Below are 17900 nucleotides of genomic sequence, written 5' to 3' on the forward strand. Positions count from 1 at the left end.
TCGTTATATGTTCTTTTATTTTATAAGTTTGTCTTCATTTATAATAACAACAAGTAGATCATACTTAAAAAAATGCATATGTATATATGTTGCATAATATGTAAGTGAGATCCATAAAATAATGATAATCATTTTTCAAAATAAGTTGTAAATAAGATAAACAAATATAAATTCTATTTGTTCTTCATTGTGATATCAATCTTATCTCTTCTTCTTTGTATTGTTGGTCTATTGTGTTTTTTTCTCATTACATTATAGTTTCAAAGATCTATGAAGTTATGTCAATGAAAATTGCATTATGCTTAGATAATATAACTAGAATTTGTTAAAATTTTCAAATTTCAGTTGCATAATAAAAAAAATATAACATTATAATAAACAAATCATCAAAAATACATTGTTATTTCTTATATTTAACAATAATTATCAAATACAACCAACTCACACACACCCTAAATCTACTCTTGATAAAGTTAGATCATAATATCATATTTTGTTGGGAGATGAAAAACTTGCCAAATGACAATAATAGTTTTGTGGACCATATTTCCAAATGAGTGTCTATTGACAATAGTAGTTTTGTGGACCATATTTCCAAATGAACAACTTTTACATCTCCCTTTAAATATGCTTTATGGATAGTTGTAAAGATTCCAATCCAGTTATAGTAGCAGTTATCTTTGTCTTTCTCTAACTAAATTTTAAACATTAATGATCTCTAAAAAACTCAAAATAAGTCATGATTGTCTTAAACTATTCGATGGTAAAAAGTTTAACAAAAACATTTACTGAACAACTTAATAGTTATGAAAATGCAATAAGCATCATACAATAATCAAAGCATCTCTGGTCATTCCAAAAGTATGGTAAAATATGTTTTTTGAACAAATAATTTATATTAGACTAACAAGAAGCTCAAAATAGGGGGGGGGGGGGGGGGGGAATATAAAAAACATAGATAGTCAAAATCGGATTTTGTAACCACATAATCGAGTTGAATCTAAGTTTAGTTCCTCTATTAAAAATAAAACATTACAAAATATTAAGTCTTGTCTCTGGAGACATTTGCATGGCTATGATTACATAAAGAAAGTGGAGGACAAAGTAAATGACGGGTTACGAGGTCTTGTAGTAGGAATAGGAAATGTAGAGGGTGTTTAGATGTGCTACAAAACTAGTTTTATTTATGATATTAAGAGTTAAAATAATTGAATTTGACGAACAAATATGTTGCTATTGCTAGATAACAAAATTTTTAGAGTATATTATAAAGTATAAACTGACATGATTACTTAAAAGAAAATTTGACTTTTAATAAGTGTTATAAAGTATTTTATTTGGAGGGTGTTTGGCAAAGCTTATTTAAAATAGCTTTTAACTTTTTAACTTATAGTTTATTAACTTATATAGGTATCAAAACGGAATTTTTAAAAAAAATATTTGGCTAAGCTTATTCGGTGTCAAAACATTATAAACTTATTAACTTATAGCGTATGATTTTGTGTCGATTTAGGTATAGGTTAATAGGTATATTTGTCAATTTTCTTTAAATGGTGAAATAATAAGTTTTTGATAAGTAATAGATAAGTGACTTATTAAAAAATGATTTATTGGTGATTTCAAACAGCTATAAGCTGTTTTTTTAAAAAGCTTTTACCCAAACATTTTTTTTAACTTATACCAATGTAGAATCGGTAATAAGTCAAAAAAGTTTATTTTTTAAGCTTTGTCAAACACCCTCTTAACTATAAATTTATAAGTGGATTATTAAACGTTGATTCTGAAAATATGTTTTTTAAAAATTTCTTATATACACTTTAATGCTTTATCCTTCTTGAAGTCACTTTGACTTAAAACCACACACATATATATATTTATCACAAGCATGCTTAACCAAATTGGTTCAACATTGTCAGGCACATAGACAAAAACGTTAACTCAGTTTGGTTGAGGGACTGTAAATGTAATATACACAAAAAAAAAAGTTTGCAAGATATAGAAAGTCGAAGGACTATTTTTGTTGATTTATCGTCAATATAATATCTAATGCAGTTGCTGTACGGATAAGATGAGTGGGTTTGCGTGTGTTTGGAGAGAAAGTATTTACTGTGACGCGTTGCTTTTTGCATTTTTGTGTCATTGGTAGAGTACAAGTATGAGATGTAGTAGAGTACAAGTATGAGATGCTTCATAGAGCACGAGTACAATAATACAATGTTGAATGACTATGGTATTATTTTTTGTGTTATTATTTATCAAGCATTTTATGAAAAAATAAAAAAAGAGAGGTTATTTTAAAGATATAGTCAAGCTTGAAACATATAAAGAATTGAAGTTGAGCTAATTACAGGGACTCGTATAGTCGTATTCTTATCAAAGTTTTGAAGTCATATCTAATAAGTAAGTAAGTTTTAATATACACGTAATTAGGTTGCAAAAGAGTCTTGCATTTATCCAATTGTTCGAAATCATTCGAATTAAACTTTATTTAGCTCTCAAATTAAAAACGGTTTTGATCTCTCGAATCGGGGAATCAAACTCGGGCCTACATGATAAAAGCTCGTTAAAATCATCGTATTGAATTCATGCTTGATTACAGACCTACTTTAGACCAATTACATAGGTAGTAGAAGATAACTTTAATTTTGCTCATTTATAAAGTAACATATTGGTTCTATATATTTTATAAACTAAATTAAATAACAAAACCGACCTTAGCTCAGTTGGTAGAGCGGAGGACTGTAGTTTGTAGATTGCTGAAATCCTTAGGTCGCTGGTTCGAATCCGGCAGGTGGGATCTTTTTTTTTTTTTTTCCTCTTTTAAATAAAAAAAGTCATTTATATATATTATTAATTGCTAAAAACTTGAGGAACAACAACTTTTCCTCTCTTTCTTATTTGCACACGGAAGTATTCTCCTTTCTTATTTTGGCCACTAGAACTTCCGATTTTACTGGTGATTATCTTCTTTTCCTCGCTGGAACTTCTGCTTTGCTTCGTGATTATCTTCTTCTCGTCTAGGTCGGTTGCTGCCTTTCTCCTCCAATGCGGTTCGTTTCTGTTTTCTTTATATTCTTCTTTGCTTCTTTGATAGTCGTAAGCTAGAGGCTTCATTTTCTCAATTCTTTCCCACATCGTCTCTCTCCCTCGGTGACTGACGTTCGAGCTGTTGCTGGTGATCGACGAATGATAAAGGAGCAGCAGTCGGCGACCAGTCCCAAGTTACCTCCGACCACGTATTTCTTTCATATATCTCAATTTCGACATCCGTGTTTTCTTTCAAGTTCCGAAATTCATCCAACCAAGCCTGTGAGATCCTCGACGCGACGAAGACGATCGAATTCCAATTGATGCAGATGAAGATATACCGACCCTTATTTTCTTTTCTTTTTTTGATTTTGCAGTCTACATATGATGTCCACCGCTTCTCTCTCCGATCGTCAACCATCTACCTTATTTCCTTCGATTCAACCTATTCATCGTAATTATAAACATGTGTTCTCTGCAACTCCGACACCCAAAAAACCCCTCTTTGTTTCGGGGTTTTTTCAATTGCTGAACATCTGTTCTCTGTGCAACATGTCCACCAACTTCGCACAATCTTACAAGAACTTCAATTGCTGACCATTTGTTATGTATCTCTGTGTGTAGGTATGTGTATCTGTGTGTTCGTCTCTTATATGTAGGTGTTTATATATGTGTATTTGTGTCCTTTTCAAAATTTAGTTACTTTGTTGTTTTTTATTGCAAGCTGGTATTACACAACTGCAAGCATCGAGACCAGAAGATTAGAAGAATTCCCAATTGAAGGTTTCTACTTTAAGGTAGCTATACCTAATTTATCTTCTCTTATATTCTGTAATTTGAGTTCTTGAAAAGATAAAGCTATATCTCAAAGGTCTATGCCGACTCCCCCTTCATGTCAGACCCTAATCTTGAACCATGTTATTATCTCCACGAAATCAAATCAATGACTTTACTTGCCTCAGGAACAAAGGGGAAGCAGAAAACACCGACTCCACCACACCGGTTAATTTCGAGTGTTAAGGTGAACGGCTCCGTAATACCCACAAACTTGATTCAGTCAGTTTTCTCTACACACGTTGACTAACTCTATGTTTAACATGTGATTGAATTATGTAGCATATTGTTTTGTCGCGGTTGAATTTGTTGCTAGACAGGTTCCTGTGACTTTTCTTGAGCGACCAAAGGAGGATTTCACTAAGAAATATGGAGGTGGGAAAGTTGCTACAACTGTTGGTAACAGTCTTAACAAAGAATTCGGGTAATATTCCATTTTGCTTTCATTCTCTAATCTCTAATATCCCTCTTGTACAACTAATAATCTAAAATATACTCACACATCATTGTCTCCGCTCCCAATCTGAAGTAACAGACGCAGTATTGTGTAGACCATTCAGAAGATATCAACAACCTTGCAACGGTGAAAGCCTAGGTTTCAGAGGTCAAGGATGTGATGATGGAGAACATTGAGAAGGTAAAACTTATTAGTTGTTTTATCAGATAATGGAACACATTACCCCTTTTTGATGTATTGTATCATCATCATTATTATTATGATTATTAGTGTTTGTATCATTTTTAATCTGTAGGTTCTTCATCGTGGAGAAAAGATTGAACTTCTGATGGATAAATCAGAGAACCTTCACTCTCAGGTCAGTAAATCTATACACATATTATTAAAATCATGCCTCAAATGCAAAAACTGAATCTCACGAGTCGTGTCATGTAAAGAATGTTAGGGTCGATTGAAGAAGAGACGATGAGGAATTGTTAATGATTATGGTTGGTGACTCAGTTTTCGCATTACTTTCGTTTGAAGTCTTGTCAGAAAGCTGATCCATCTTCTTAACCAGTACCATGTAAGTACAATTCAACTAGTGTTTGGGTGCAAAACACTATAAAAAGGTTTTTATGGGTGAACAACTCAATTGAAGGTTTCAAAGCTTTATTAATATTTATTTTCTTAATTTACAGCTGGTGGAACTATGCTCAGGCCTTACCTTTGGCTTTAGCTAAGCTTTATTTATGTTTGGAAGACATCAATAACAAAATAAGCACACCTCTGTTCTATTGAAGTTTTCATTTTGATTTTCTTCTGAATGCATTTTAGTTAGACTATAATTAGGGCCAGAAATCTACAAGTGACAACTAATTTCATATTATCAGATAGGGGCGAGCAAGGAAGAGAAACAAAAACCCCATCTTCAGAAATCATAATAATTACTTCTCGGGATTCCTGATTTATTATCTAATTACTCCATTTAAACGGGATGTTACAGCTCGACGAGTCTGTCATGCAGATTGCATGAAAAACGATTTTAAGCAATGGAAAAACATACCAAGCATCAAATACAATAGAAACCAAGCAAGGCTCTGATACCACTGATGGGTTTTGAGCAAAAGAACATCTTATGTGCACATGCAAAACCCTAAAGCTTTGGATCTAGGTTTCTCTATTGTACATGCAAATTTATCCAAAGCTTGTAAACCCTAATCTAGCATACAACAAAACTAATTGAATATCAAATAAACTAGTTAGATGAATACCTTGATTGTTGATTGTAGATCTTGAAGCTTTGAGAACCTTATCACCCCAAATGATGTGCCTCTAATGAATCACGAACACCAAAAGCAATTGGATGAAGCAAGAGAGAGAGGGGAGAGGGAAAAATCGGCTCCAAGACTCCTAGGGTTTCAGTGTAGCCGAAATCTCATGCCCAAGGGGTCTTTATATAGGTGTGGGAATTAGGGTTTCAGTGATTATCCTTATCTGGTTACTTAGCCACCAAGCAGCCCATGGATAATTCTAGAACCCCCTTGGATGAATTCCTAAGGCCTTATCCTTAGAATTCGTCCACCCTATACTCTAGGGTTTCCTTACCCAACTTTGCAACTATCACATAATTACAAGTTCAGTCCCCTTTAATTCAATTAACCTCTTTTGACCACAAAACTAATTCTTGACCAATGTTAATTAAATAAATATGATTTCTCTTTTAATATATTATTCTTATAATATATTAATAAACCATAATAACCTCTTTCTCTATTATTCATCCAGTCAAGTTGCTTTGGTGAAGGCAACCCAAAAGGACCATGCACAACCGGGTCAAGCACATACCAAATATAGTTACGGGCTTAGACACTAATCCAACAATTACGCCCTGCGTAACCTAAGTTACGTCATGCATAACACATTAGAAACGCGATCCACACTTAGCAAGTTGCGCCCTGCGTAGCGGCTACGCCCTGCCTAACTTTCCTACACCCTATGTAGGATAAAACCCCAATTTCCACTTCAACTTCAAACAGTCATAACTTCTTTGTTTCAACTCTATTTTTGGCGTTCTTTATATGCACAAAAAGGTATTGAAGAGCTCCACAATTCTGTCTAATTACTTTTGACTTAAAACATACCTAACTAAAATCCTTAATTCATGAAAGAAGCCCGAAACATCATTTTTCTCAATTTACCCTTTGATTCCAAAACACAAACCAAGGGCTTGGATCACATAATCAATATTATCAACATCCAATAGGGTCTAAAACCTATTCCTTTGAAGCCCAAGGCCTTTACTTGATCCATTTATTGTCCAAAATCTTGGAATAAGAACTTCTCAAAACAGGATGTTATAGTTTCACTTTTAAAGCTCATATATTACCCCAAAACCACTCCACTTACCATCTATTATGAAAAAACCACAATTCTCGTTAAATGAGACTCGTTAATTCATGAAAATTCATAGCATATTTTAGCAAGTCTTTTTGTTGTAAAAAGCAAGTTTTTTTCAAAAAAAATAAATAACTTCGAAAACTTGCAGGTTTCATACTGTGACATCCCCATTTTCACGGCCAGAAAATACCGATTTTGTTTATGCTTTATATAAAAATCAGAGTAACTTTTTAAAGAAAGTGTTGTGGAATTTGTTCCCAAAAATATGATAAAGATTTTATCAAAGATTTTCCGAAGAAATGTATTTCATTATATTAAAACCTCGGGATGTCATTGTCAATACAGATCAAAAGCATAAACCGAAACAACATAGGCCTTACAACATTTATTTATATCTACTTACCTATAATCCATAAACTCTCATCCGATCATCACATCTATGCTCTTGTGCCACTACTTGTAATACAAGAAACTGAGCCAGTCAGGCTTGGGAGCCTGGTGAGCACATAGGGTTTTCAACCCACTATAATTAAGTTTATTAGTTTCATCAAATCAATTAACCCAATTACTCATTCCCGTTATCCTCAATTTATGTCCCTAAAGCATCTAATTCAAGGGACCTAGTCTAAGGATTTTCATCGGGATGGACACTACTGCTAAGGGGATTCCTCAACAATATATGTCTGCAAGGCAACCATGAGGGGGGATGGATTATACCGGTGAACACATCGTTCACAAACACCTACATGTTGCGAGTCTGCTAGCGTTCCACTAGACTGTCTAGAATAGTCCGTGATCATCATCTAAACTCCGCTTGCCGACTGGATCATCGTAAACATCGAGGTCTCTCATCATTTTATTCCATCACACATCAACTATTTCATCTACCTATGTTCTACCCAACATATTCGTAGATATAAAATACATATACAGTTTAAATCATTTAAAACATGTATAAATCGTTCATCCAACATAGATATCAGGAACACAAATAATATGCACACATAGCACGTAATTTATATTAAATACTTCATATCTATGTGTAAGATGAAAGTAACTATGCACTCACTTGTTAAAGTGATGATTCCCAACTCGGGTAGCGCTTCGCTTCTAATAATTTGTTTTCCTTCGACAAAACCTGGTATTATTACCACTAGATTTTAGTCTAATATTTATCGCGACTATTTACGAGCGTTATTATTTTATAAGTGTTAAACAATACTTTTCAACCACTATGTACAGACAGGGGCCAGACATGAAACACCGGAGGACAGGACCATTTTGGCATTATATCACTTCTAAAATCCAACAACCCTATGCAACCTTTCAAACCAGATTCTCCGTACCACGAGTAGCTAAAAGATATTATAATAACACTTTATATTCTATAATACTTAGTACATATGTCGTTTATAGGTTCATAATAACGACTTATGACTATAAATATAAGTTATACTGAAAACAGAATAGTGTAGCTTAACTTACCGAGTTTTTAACGAAAATCGGGAAATTACGCAGGCAGAACTCCGACTCTAAAAACTTCTTTCGTCGGCTTTTTGACGACTCGGAGTTTCTCTATCGCACCCTAAAACTAAGAGAAATTTAACAAGAAAGAAAGAAGGATTCTAGAGATAGTTTAGAGGAATGGTGTAAGAAAATATAAAGAATTCATCATTTATTTATAGGGGTTTGATCATAGAGTATGCCCTAAGTTTCGTCCGTATCTTCCGCGTATGAGCTCCGTTTTCTACGTTCTTTATATCCACGCGTTGGTATTTACGAGTACTACAACTTCATTTAGACCCGGTTGGCTAATTCTCATTCTATCTTAGATTTACATAACTGTATCAAATTTATCGCGCTCGAAGAGTAGACATTAAGTTTCGTCCATATCTTTAACATATGAGCTCTATTCTCGATGTTCTTTATATCCACGCGTTGGTATTTACGAGTACTACAACTTTAATTTAGATCGCTAAGGCTAAAAAGTATTTTATCGTAAATTCACTTTTTACGATTCCCGGTACCGTGTCGGTTTTGCCGCAAAACTTCGACATGTCATAACTTCTTCGTTATAAGTCGGATTTCAGCGTTTCTTATATCCTCGAAATCCTTGTTACGACTACTTCAACTTTCTTCATAGATATTGGGTCTATCTATTAGTTTATTTTTGATGCTTATTTTTATTACTATTTTATTATGTCGTTATAAATAAGTATAATGCACATAAAATCATATAAATCATATAATACTCAAATAATTCTTCTTTATTACTTCAAAATAGGTTACAATTGTTGACCCTAACTATTACATCATCATAGTAATGCTTAGCCAGAAACACGGACACTACACGCACTTTTATTGGTTATTTTGCAATAGAAGATAAAAATGTTTCACAGTGTAGGGTGTATTTGATCCCACCCGTACTTTAAATTTCTTTTAAACCATCTAATGTTCCTTTATAATCAACTGTACTGTAAATTTCTTGTTTCTTTCATTAGTTCATACCAAATCCAACACAATCATCATGTATAAAATGATTTCGAAAATATGTAATTTCAACCACAATGTTTTGGATAACATAAAATCACATTTGAGATAATCCAAAAACAATATCCTAATTTACGACAACGAAATTAATACGTATTATTTGGGCACTATCATGACACAATTTAGAATAATTGTTGGACCTTATTACCACTTTGACAAGTCAAATTAGCAACTACTCTTCACTTTTTTACCTAACAATTAAATCTACAGACAAACACAATAACTAACATGCAACAACAATCTTCATATAACAATTAGTCACTTACCACAATGAAAATACATAGCACAAATACCATGATTAACCATGTATGACCATTATAAAAGTGGACTCATTTGATATGAATCCTAAATTTTCAAGGTTTACTATCCAAATCCAAAAAATCGATTGTCTAAGAACAACTTTTAAGATTCATATATTTTCTGGCTATCTTAAATCAAGTTTTAAAACTCATATTTCTAACAACCTTGATAAAATCCAAACAAATATCATATAGCCTAGAGACAATTCCGAAATGAGGTCATAAATGATACGAAGCAATTCAAACACATGTAACCACTATACAGGATTTGAAGTCAGATATTTGGTACTTATCCTTTATAAACATATCCAATTGTACATACCAATAAGAAGATTAGAACTAGTAGACGCATATCATATATGTTCCTAGGTGCAACATAAACCTTCATGTAGATACATCAAAATAAACTAAAGACTTGTGAAAAACCAAATTAACCAAAAACATCAAAACCACAAATACCTCTTTCCATGTACATTAATAACCATAAAAGTTCAAACACTTAAACCCTCTTTCTTCCCTTTTCAATTGAGTCAAAATCTCTATAACAAAAAACACATAGATTCATGCCAAAAAAAAACCAACAAACTTACACTAAACACATTTAAGAAAACATCATCTAGCATTTAAATGCACCTTCTTTGGGGAACACAAGATCGAACCCGTATCATTCTTGTTTGCTTCATTCTCAATTTTCTCAAACTCATCATCATCACTATCTATATTGTTTGGATCCGATCGATTCTGGTGGGCCCTACGCCTCAAAAGATACACGTTGAAATAGTAGCTCACCATAGCCCGCATACTTTTGTTCTTAAAATTGCGCCTTAATTCATCCCAAAAACTCCTGCCCGTAGAAGACGGAGTTGATTTTATTATCTCCTCAAACTTCTTTTCTTCATCTCGTGTCCAACTTATCGCGACATTTTCACCCATCTCATTAAATTTCCATTTATAGAAAGCGGACCCGAGTTCAAGTTTGCCTCGGTTTCTTTTTTCGGAAATATGAAACTTTACGCATTCTAGCGAGCCTTGAAACTGGCAGCCACATGAATCTTGCCTGCCCTTTCCGATTCGGTCAAGCTCAAGTAAACTACTTCTTGTTTCGCCTTTTTGTAAGGGCCAAATTTGGGTGCCTAGCCATTTAGGGTCGGGTGAGTAATCGGGTTCGGGCAGTTCGGGCAGTTTGGCTTGAAATGACCGGCCCAATGGGGTGCGTTTTCGCCTTAAGTTGCAACCGTAGAACGAATGTTCTTCATCTCGGTCACGGTCACTCGGGCTGCCCGAAGATGACTCGGGGGAATCTTGTGTTGGGGGTTTTCTTGAAGGGTGGATTGATTGGGTTTCTTTAGCTGTAATGAGCCTTTGACTGAATCTTGATGTTGACTTTTCTGTTCGGTCTTCGTACATTGCCGGATGCATATGATTTTTTTTCTGCAAAAGATACAAGGGCATTTTAGGAATTTTACAGACGTCAAATACTTTTGTTAAACCATGTGGATGTTTGGATGTGTGTTTAACAAAAACGAATTATAGTGAAAATTTGCAAAAAATATAGTGGTTTTCTTTGTAAATCATTTAGGGTTGCAATAACTAGAATTTGAAGCAAACAAGTTGTAGGATATTTGATTTTGAGATAAATGTAAATTTGCAAAACTATTGTATGTATGTATGTATGTATGTACACATGTGTATACTAGTCATTCACACCGAATTGGGTGTTAAAATCTACTTTGTAATGTTTAAAACTTGTAATATTATAATATAAATTAAGCTGATATTAATTTATGATATATGTTATATTTTATTTTTATGTTTCAAACTTATTTAGAACAGTAATGCTATTTTAATAATTTATAACACAATACATATAATAATATACAACACATAATTGAAAAATTACAATTCGTAATTCAAAATTAATTATACATGAATAATTTCTTTTTGTTATCATTGTCTGATAATAATAAAATATATAGACTACTGTATCAAAAAGACGTTAGTCAAATTTTAAAAACCTAGTAATTAATGCATAAAATAAGTATATTATATTTAAAGCCTAATTTCCAAAATTATTTTCACCGACTACAGTTTTGCATTACACTATCTACATACATAAGTACATTATATTTAACAAATGAACCATGTAATTAAATACATAATTTTTATTTTAATGATATAAATATTTTGATTATATTAGATACATTAATTATTTATATAAATCAAACAAAATGAAGACGCCAATCTATTATGTCGCTTCTAGTCATGATCAATGTCAATTGACAAAGATAGATAAAAGCACCCCTGCTTTATACAAAATGATTAAAAGAATAATAAAAGCAATGACAAAAAACTTATTCTTAACAATTTAATAAAATTCAAAACATTATCTTAATTTAAATACATTGTTATTTTTTTGCATTTAGACATAGTCAATATCATAAAATCACTTCCAAAGAACACAACCAAACACCCTTCATAAATTTGTAATTGTGGAAAAAGGCAAACAGATCATTTATTCCACCTTAAACCCAATTTAAGAGGTCATTTTTGTTCCATTTTAATGAGACTTTAAAACAAGGTTTTACACTTTTACCTACTACAGATTATTTATTCCACCTATACTTTTTCTTTTTTCCCAATTTAGAAATTGCTAATCATATAATCTTTAAAGGACAGTTTACAGGAAAAAGAAAACCATTGTATTTTCTGCTTAACCACTGATACTTTATTTTTCCAATCAAACCATAAAAATTCATACATTTTCCAAATTAACCATTATGACCTATTATTACATAATATCAACTCAAAATGGTTAAATTGGAAAATGTAAAAAATCTTAATATGGTTTTGATTGGATAAAAATAAAGTATAAGTTGTTAAACCAGAATAATGGTGTCTCTGTAAATTGCCTTATTAAACACTAAAGTGTCATAAATTCAAATAGCAAAATTGATATATATCAAAAACAAGAAAATATTAAAATTAAATCGAAAAATACCTGCCATATAACTTTAGCCTTGGAATCAAGATCAAGTTGCAAAAGTCTTGCTTCACGAGCTGATAAAACCTGCTTCCAAACATGTTCACCTCCATAAGCCTTCCATTTATTCCTTTCAGGTATAATCCCAATTGCAGGGTCACAAGGGTCTTTTGCCACTCGTTTCACCCAATCCAACAATGGCAAATATCTTTCTCTTTTCCTCTTTTTACTTGACTCATTTTCTTCAACATCAAATCTTTCAACAATATTCTCCAAATCTATAACTTCTGATTCTTTCTTCACATTTGTATCAACAAACTCGTTGTAATCTTTCATCTCAACATCCAAAAAGAATTTCCGAGGATCAAAATTCATATCTGAATTCTTCACTGAATCTTTATCTTTAACAATTTTACAAAACCATTGTTCCAATGACTCAAGATACTTTAAGTAAACCACCTTCAAGTATGCAGAATCATTCGAATTGAACCCGATTTCTTTTGCTACCAAATCCCAAATCCCATATCTGGAAACACTCTCGTATCCACCTTTTTCTCTCACACACAAATAAAGCGTCAACAAATCAATAGGTTTACCATCTCCAAGCATTGGGGGAAAGGGTGTGAAACAATTATTTTGACAGATCTCTTTTGAGAACCTAGAAACAATTTGATTGAATGATTTAGTGAACTTAGTATCGAATTCACCACATTTTATAGAAACCCCAATTTTGTGAATCTCTTCTAGGGTTCTAAAACAATCTAATGCACACCCATCTGCTAGCTTTGACCACCCTGCCATTATTCAAGTTTTTCAAACCCTAAACAGACATGATAATAATAGATCGTTTGACATATAACAGGATTACGAGAAGCAAAACAAAATTCTACAAAAAAAATAATAAGGAGTTACCCAGATGAGTTCATTTACAAATCTAAACAAAGCGTATAATAGATCGTATAGAAATCAAACAGGATTGCATGAACTAAACAAAATTCTACAAAAAGAAAAATGAAGTGAAAAACAAAACAAAGAGTCACCCAAATAAGTTCAAATTAACAATCTAAGGGTTTTAAATCTGGTTTTTAGGGCTTGAGATGAAACGAGGGAGGAAAAAAATTTAGACGATTTTGAACTCCCCGCCCTTTCTCTCTCTCAAGAAACGCAGGTGGGAAGAGAGAGAGGGCTAGAGGGGAGGGTGGAAGAGACATTTCAAGTTTTTTGAACAGAAGAAGATACGAAAAAAAGAAAAAATTCAAAGAATTTTGTCACGAATTTTCAAAGGGGAGAAACATTACCAGTTTTTTGTGCTGCGTAAAGGGGCCTCGTCTTTGTGTCTTTCCTTCTCTTTAGCCCCTTTGGGTTTTATTTATTGAAAAGGGGCTTTTAAGGGGAAGATTGAAAGAGGGGTGAAGAAGAGATGTGATGGGAAAATTAAAACTAGGGCTTTTTTTTTTTTCAAGTATTGGGCAACAAAGAATGTTTATTTATAGTGGAGATGATGAATCTAATCATCTTCTTTGTTTCAAAAAGAGGAAGGGTATTTTGGTATATTCACTTTGAGTATTTGGCAAAAACATAATTGGCAAGTGGAAACAAAGGTTATAAAACTTATAAAATACTTAAAAGCAAATTATTAGGCTATCTTTTTATTTTTCGGATTTGATCTATCAAATAACATCGTTTGTTTTATAAACTGTTATTGATCATTGATTTTTCCAAAAAGAATTATAACTGTAATCATAAGTTCATGAGATGGTATGTCCCTTGTCAAAATAACAATTTTCAAACTTAACAAGACGTATAAAATTATTGTCTTTGTTATAATTAACATGATTTTTCGTAATCTATTAGTACCTTATAAATTATGTTTGTGGTTAAAACATAGATTTATTATGTTAATGATGATGAAATATCCATATCTAGCTTCATCTTTTGATGTTGAGAGCAATATATACCTCTTACTTATAATTAGACAAGGTGTTCACACATTACTAGTTATCATTTTTTCCACCCAAACAATATTCTTTTCATTTATTAGAGATCTTTCTCTTATTTGGGAGAACCAACTCTACTCCATCTATCTGATGATATGATCTAACTTGATCGTTATAGTATGCTCCTAGGACATATGTTATAGGATAGCTGCAACGATCTATTTTGCTAATTTGTTGGTTTTGTTTGATGATGACGGTGTTAAATGTGTTAAATAAAAGTAGGTTTGGCCATTTCCCAAAAATAGGATTTTTCCCATTTTTTTCAACAATATTACCGGCTTTATACATTCTAAAAATAAAAAAATGTTATACATTTATATTCTCTTTTGTGGCATCTTTGTTCTGCCATTTAAAGTCCAAAACAAACTTTAAATGAATGAGAAACTAATTACCAAAGTAAGACATTGATTAAGCGACTAAATGTCTTTTAAGTCATCACATATATATGGGAAAGTGAAAAGAAAATGGTTTTACATATGGTATGTTCGACATGGAGCGTTTGAGAGTTTCTAGCTTCTAGTGTTTGACAAAACGCTACTTTTTGAACAGAAAATCTCGTTTGACACCGCAAGCTTCTAGCATTTAGTTTAAACAGAAAGTTTCAAATCTAAATGCTACTTCATGTAGTGTTTAACAAAACATTACAAGCTACAAACTACCCACTACAAGCTACACGCTACCAGATAGTTTTGTCGAACACACCCATAGACTTCTAAGTGTTGTAAGACTCATAAATGTGAACCATAATATACCTCTTCCTCTCGTTTACATGCGATGAGGTTGCAAATGTATGAACAAATTGACTTTATGAACTAGATGTATGCAAAAAATCATACAAATTGCCCGCACCGCATAATGTGGTTTTGAACATTTGCGGTGCAGTTTGAGGTTCATAATTTTTGTAAACCGCATTATGCGGTATGGTTTGTGGTTTATAGTTATAAAATCGCGGTTCAAACCGCAGCACACCGCATAATTAATATTAATATATAAATTTTATTATTATTATTATTATTATTATTATTATTATTATTATTATATATTAAAGTTATGAAAGATTTTAACAGTAAAGTGACACCTTTTTTGTCAATTTTGGTCCTCCAACTTACAACATTGACCCTTCATCTTTATGCTTTTGTTCACAAACAACCCTTTCACTTTGGTTTGAATTTTTCATGACCCTCGCATTTTATTACATATTATTAGTATTTAGTCTTTTGGCAGAAATGGTCCCTCATCATTATTATTATTATTGTTAGACAAAATTACACGATTGGTCCCTGTGGTTTACCAGATTTAACATTCTCTTTTTGGTTTTAAATTAATGTTTTATTTATTAGAAAATATCCACCCAATACCATAAACTCACCCACCATTTGCCATCACCACCACCGCCAAAATTACATAAATGGTCCATATGGTTTACCCATGGTGACAAATTCAGTCCCTACTACCTGAAAAGACCAAATTACCCTCACATTAACGGACAAAAAACAACCAACATGTTACTTTACTTTACAAAGCAATACCTTCCGACCCGGCAACGCCGGTGAATCTTTTCTAGTTATTATTATTATTATTATTATTATATATATATATATAAATTAAAGATAACATTCTAGATCAATATAATTTACATGGTTATGATTGATCATTATACTTACTCTTTCCTTCTTCTTGCTTGATAGGATATTTTGCATCATATATAATTAAATTACCATGAAAGTTAGGTATAAAAAGACTATTAAGTCATTCCACCAAAAAGCATGGGGGCGTGAGGAGTGGCAAAGTAGACAAATGTACACGACCTAATAGTATTTTTTATAAATAAAAAACTTCATAGCGATAAAGGCTATTTTTCTCTGACTCGTCCTGGACATTTGAGGATATTTACATCCTCACGACCGCCCCTATAAAAAAAACATTTAAAGTAAAACACAAAAAGTACGCACCTACCTAAAACAAATTTTAGGTTCTTCTTTTTTTAACCCATTTAGTTGAATATCTAATGTGTTTTAATTGTATCAATCGCCTTAAAAGAATATAACTTAATTGTTACTAGATTTTAATTGTATCAATCACCTTAAAAAATATAACTTAATAGTTACTAGATGGTTATTCATAATTGGTAAATAGCCGCTGTCAAAGAATAACTAATGTAAATAATTAAGAATATGATTCAACCATGTACCATATCAATTATCATCTTCTCTACTATTTCTTGAAAAACTAATTTTACTAACTTCTAAAAATGGTTTTTTTTCTCATTTTTGAACATGAATTTCAGATTCTAAATATAATCAAAACGGACTAATGAGTATATATTTGTATTATCTTCCGTGATACATTCGTTTTGATATATTACACATTCAAAACATATTAAAAATGAATGAGAAATTATTCGTCAAAATAGGGCAGTTGGAAGAGATTAATAAATGGGTTAAGTGGTTTTTAACTCATCCCACATTGGTGGGAGTATGAAAAGAAAATGAGTTTATAACTATAAAGACTAGCATTTGTAAGACTTATAGAATCAACGCACTCTCTTACGCGCGCAAACAGAGGTACAAATGCACCACCGATCGACCAGAAAAGTTCAAGGACATTTTGCAATTATTTTCCTTTTTAGTTAACAATTACAAAACAAAATTAAAAGTTATTAATCATGATTTTCAATTTTGATTTCTCAATTAATTATGCTCTTTAAATTGACTGTTACGATTTCGTTTTTAATACATCAGTTACATATTGTAGTATATACATTGTTGTAACGTCCGTATTTAAGGTATAATTGTAACATCCATAAAATTTCAATAAAATTTAAACTTTTCAAAACAACCATTTCTCTAAAAAGTGTTTACAAAACCATTGTGTCCAGAAATATTATTCAAAATCAGAGTCATTTACAACATAGTTTTCAAAACATTTCGTTATCAGAGTATCCCATAAATCATAAGTCCCCAAAACACGAGGATGTGTACGATCACGTCTTCACCTTGCCACGATCTACTGAAGTACCTGAAACCATAAACCAAAACTGTAAGCACGAAGCCTAGTGAGTTCCCCCAAAGTACCAACACACAAACAATAGCACATATACAAAATAGCATACTATGGGTCCAATCAACCATCGGGTTGGAATACCAACATACTATGGGTCCAATCAACCATCGGGTTGGAATACCCTCGGCCCTCAACCATTAGGTTGGAATGTCAACATACTATGGGTCCAATGTAACATACACGTTCAGTTATCGTGTTATGTAATTTTAAAAGTGAATAATATTATGAAATATTATATAATTATGAGTATTGAGTTCTAACGGATAGTTTTTACTAGAAATGAAGTAAAACTATGTTTAGAATCATCCAAAATG

At 32.2% G+C, this 17900-nt stretch overlaps 1 protein-coding gene and 1 non-coding gene across 4 annotated transcripts; one reads left to right on the plus strand and one right to left on the minus strand.

Annotated features, from left to right (window-relative positions):
• The first annotated feature begins 2708 nt into the window (after window positions 1-2708).
• TRNAY-GUA (transfer RNA tyrosine (anticodon GUA)) lies at window positions 2709-2797 on the plus strand. The gene is given in 2 exon segments: window positions 2709-2745; window positions 2762-2797. It is a non-coding gene; the product is annotated as a tRNA-Tyr (tRNA).
• A 7179-nt stretch (window positions 2798-9976) lies between these two features.
• On the minus strand, window positions 9977-13969 carry LOC145167840 (ARID/BRIGHT AND ELM2 DNA-binding domain-containing protein). 3 transcript variants are annotated; one of them, XM_079087099.1, is made up of 3 exons: window positions 13825-13969; window positions 12545-13184; window positions 9977-10977 (listed from the first exon to the last, which is right to left on the minus strand). In XM_079087099.1, the coding sequence occupies exons 2-3, from the start codon at window positions 13133-13135 to the stop codon at window positions 10159-10161; spliced, it is 1410 nt and encodes a 469-aa protein (XP_078943225.1). In that variant the 5' UTR covers window positions 13136-13184; window positions 13825-13969; the 3' UTR covers window positions 9977-10158. The 3 variants fall into 3 exon arrangements, with proteins under 3 accessions (XP_078943225.1, XP_078943224.1, XP_078943223.1); XM_079087098.1 differs by having other exon boundaries at window positions 12545-13320; XM_079087097.1 differs by lacking the exon at window positions 13825-13969 and having other exon boundaries at window positions 12545-13801.
• Window positions 13970-17900: the final 3931 nt, after the last annotated feature.

This window comes from Lactuca virosa, chromosome 3, assembly GCF_052849685.1.
Source record: "Lactuca virosa cultivar CGN04683 chromosome 3, Lactuca_virosa_CGN04683_v6, whole genome shotgun sequence".
Lineage (NCBI taxonomy): Eukaryota > Viridiplantae > Streptophyta > Magnoliopsida > Asterales > Asteraceae > Lactuca > Lactuca virosa.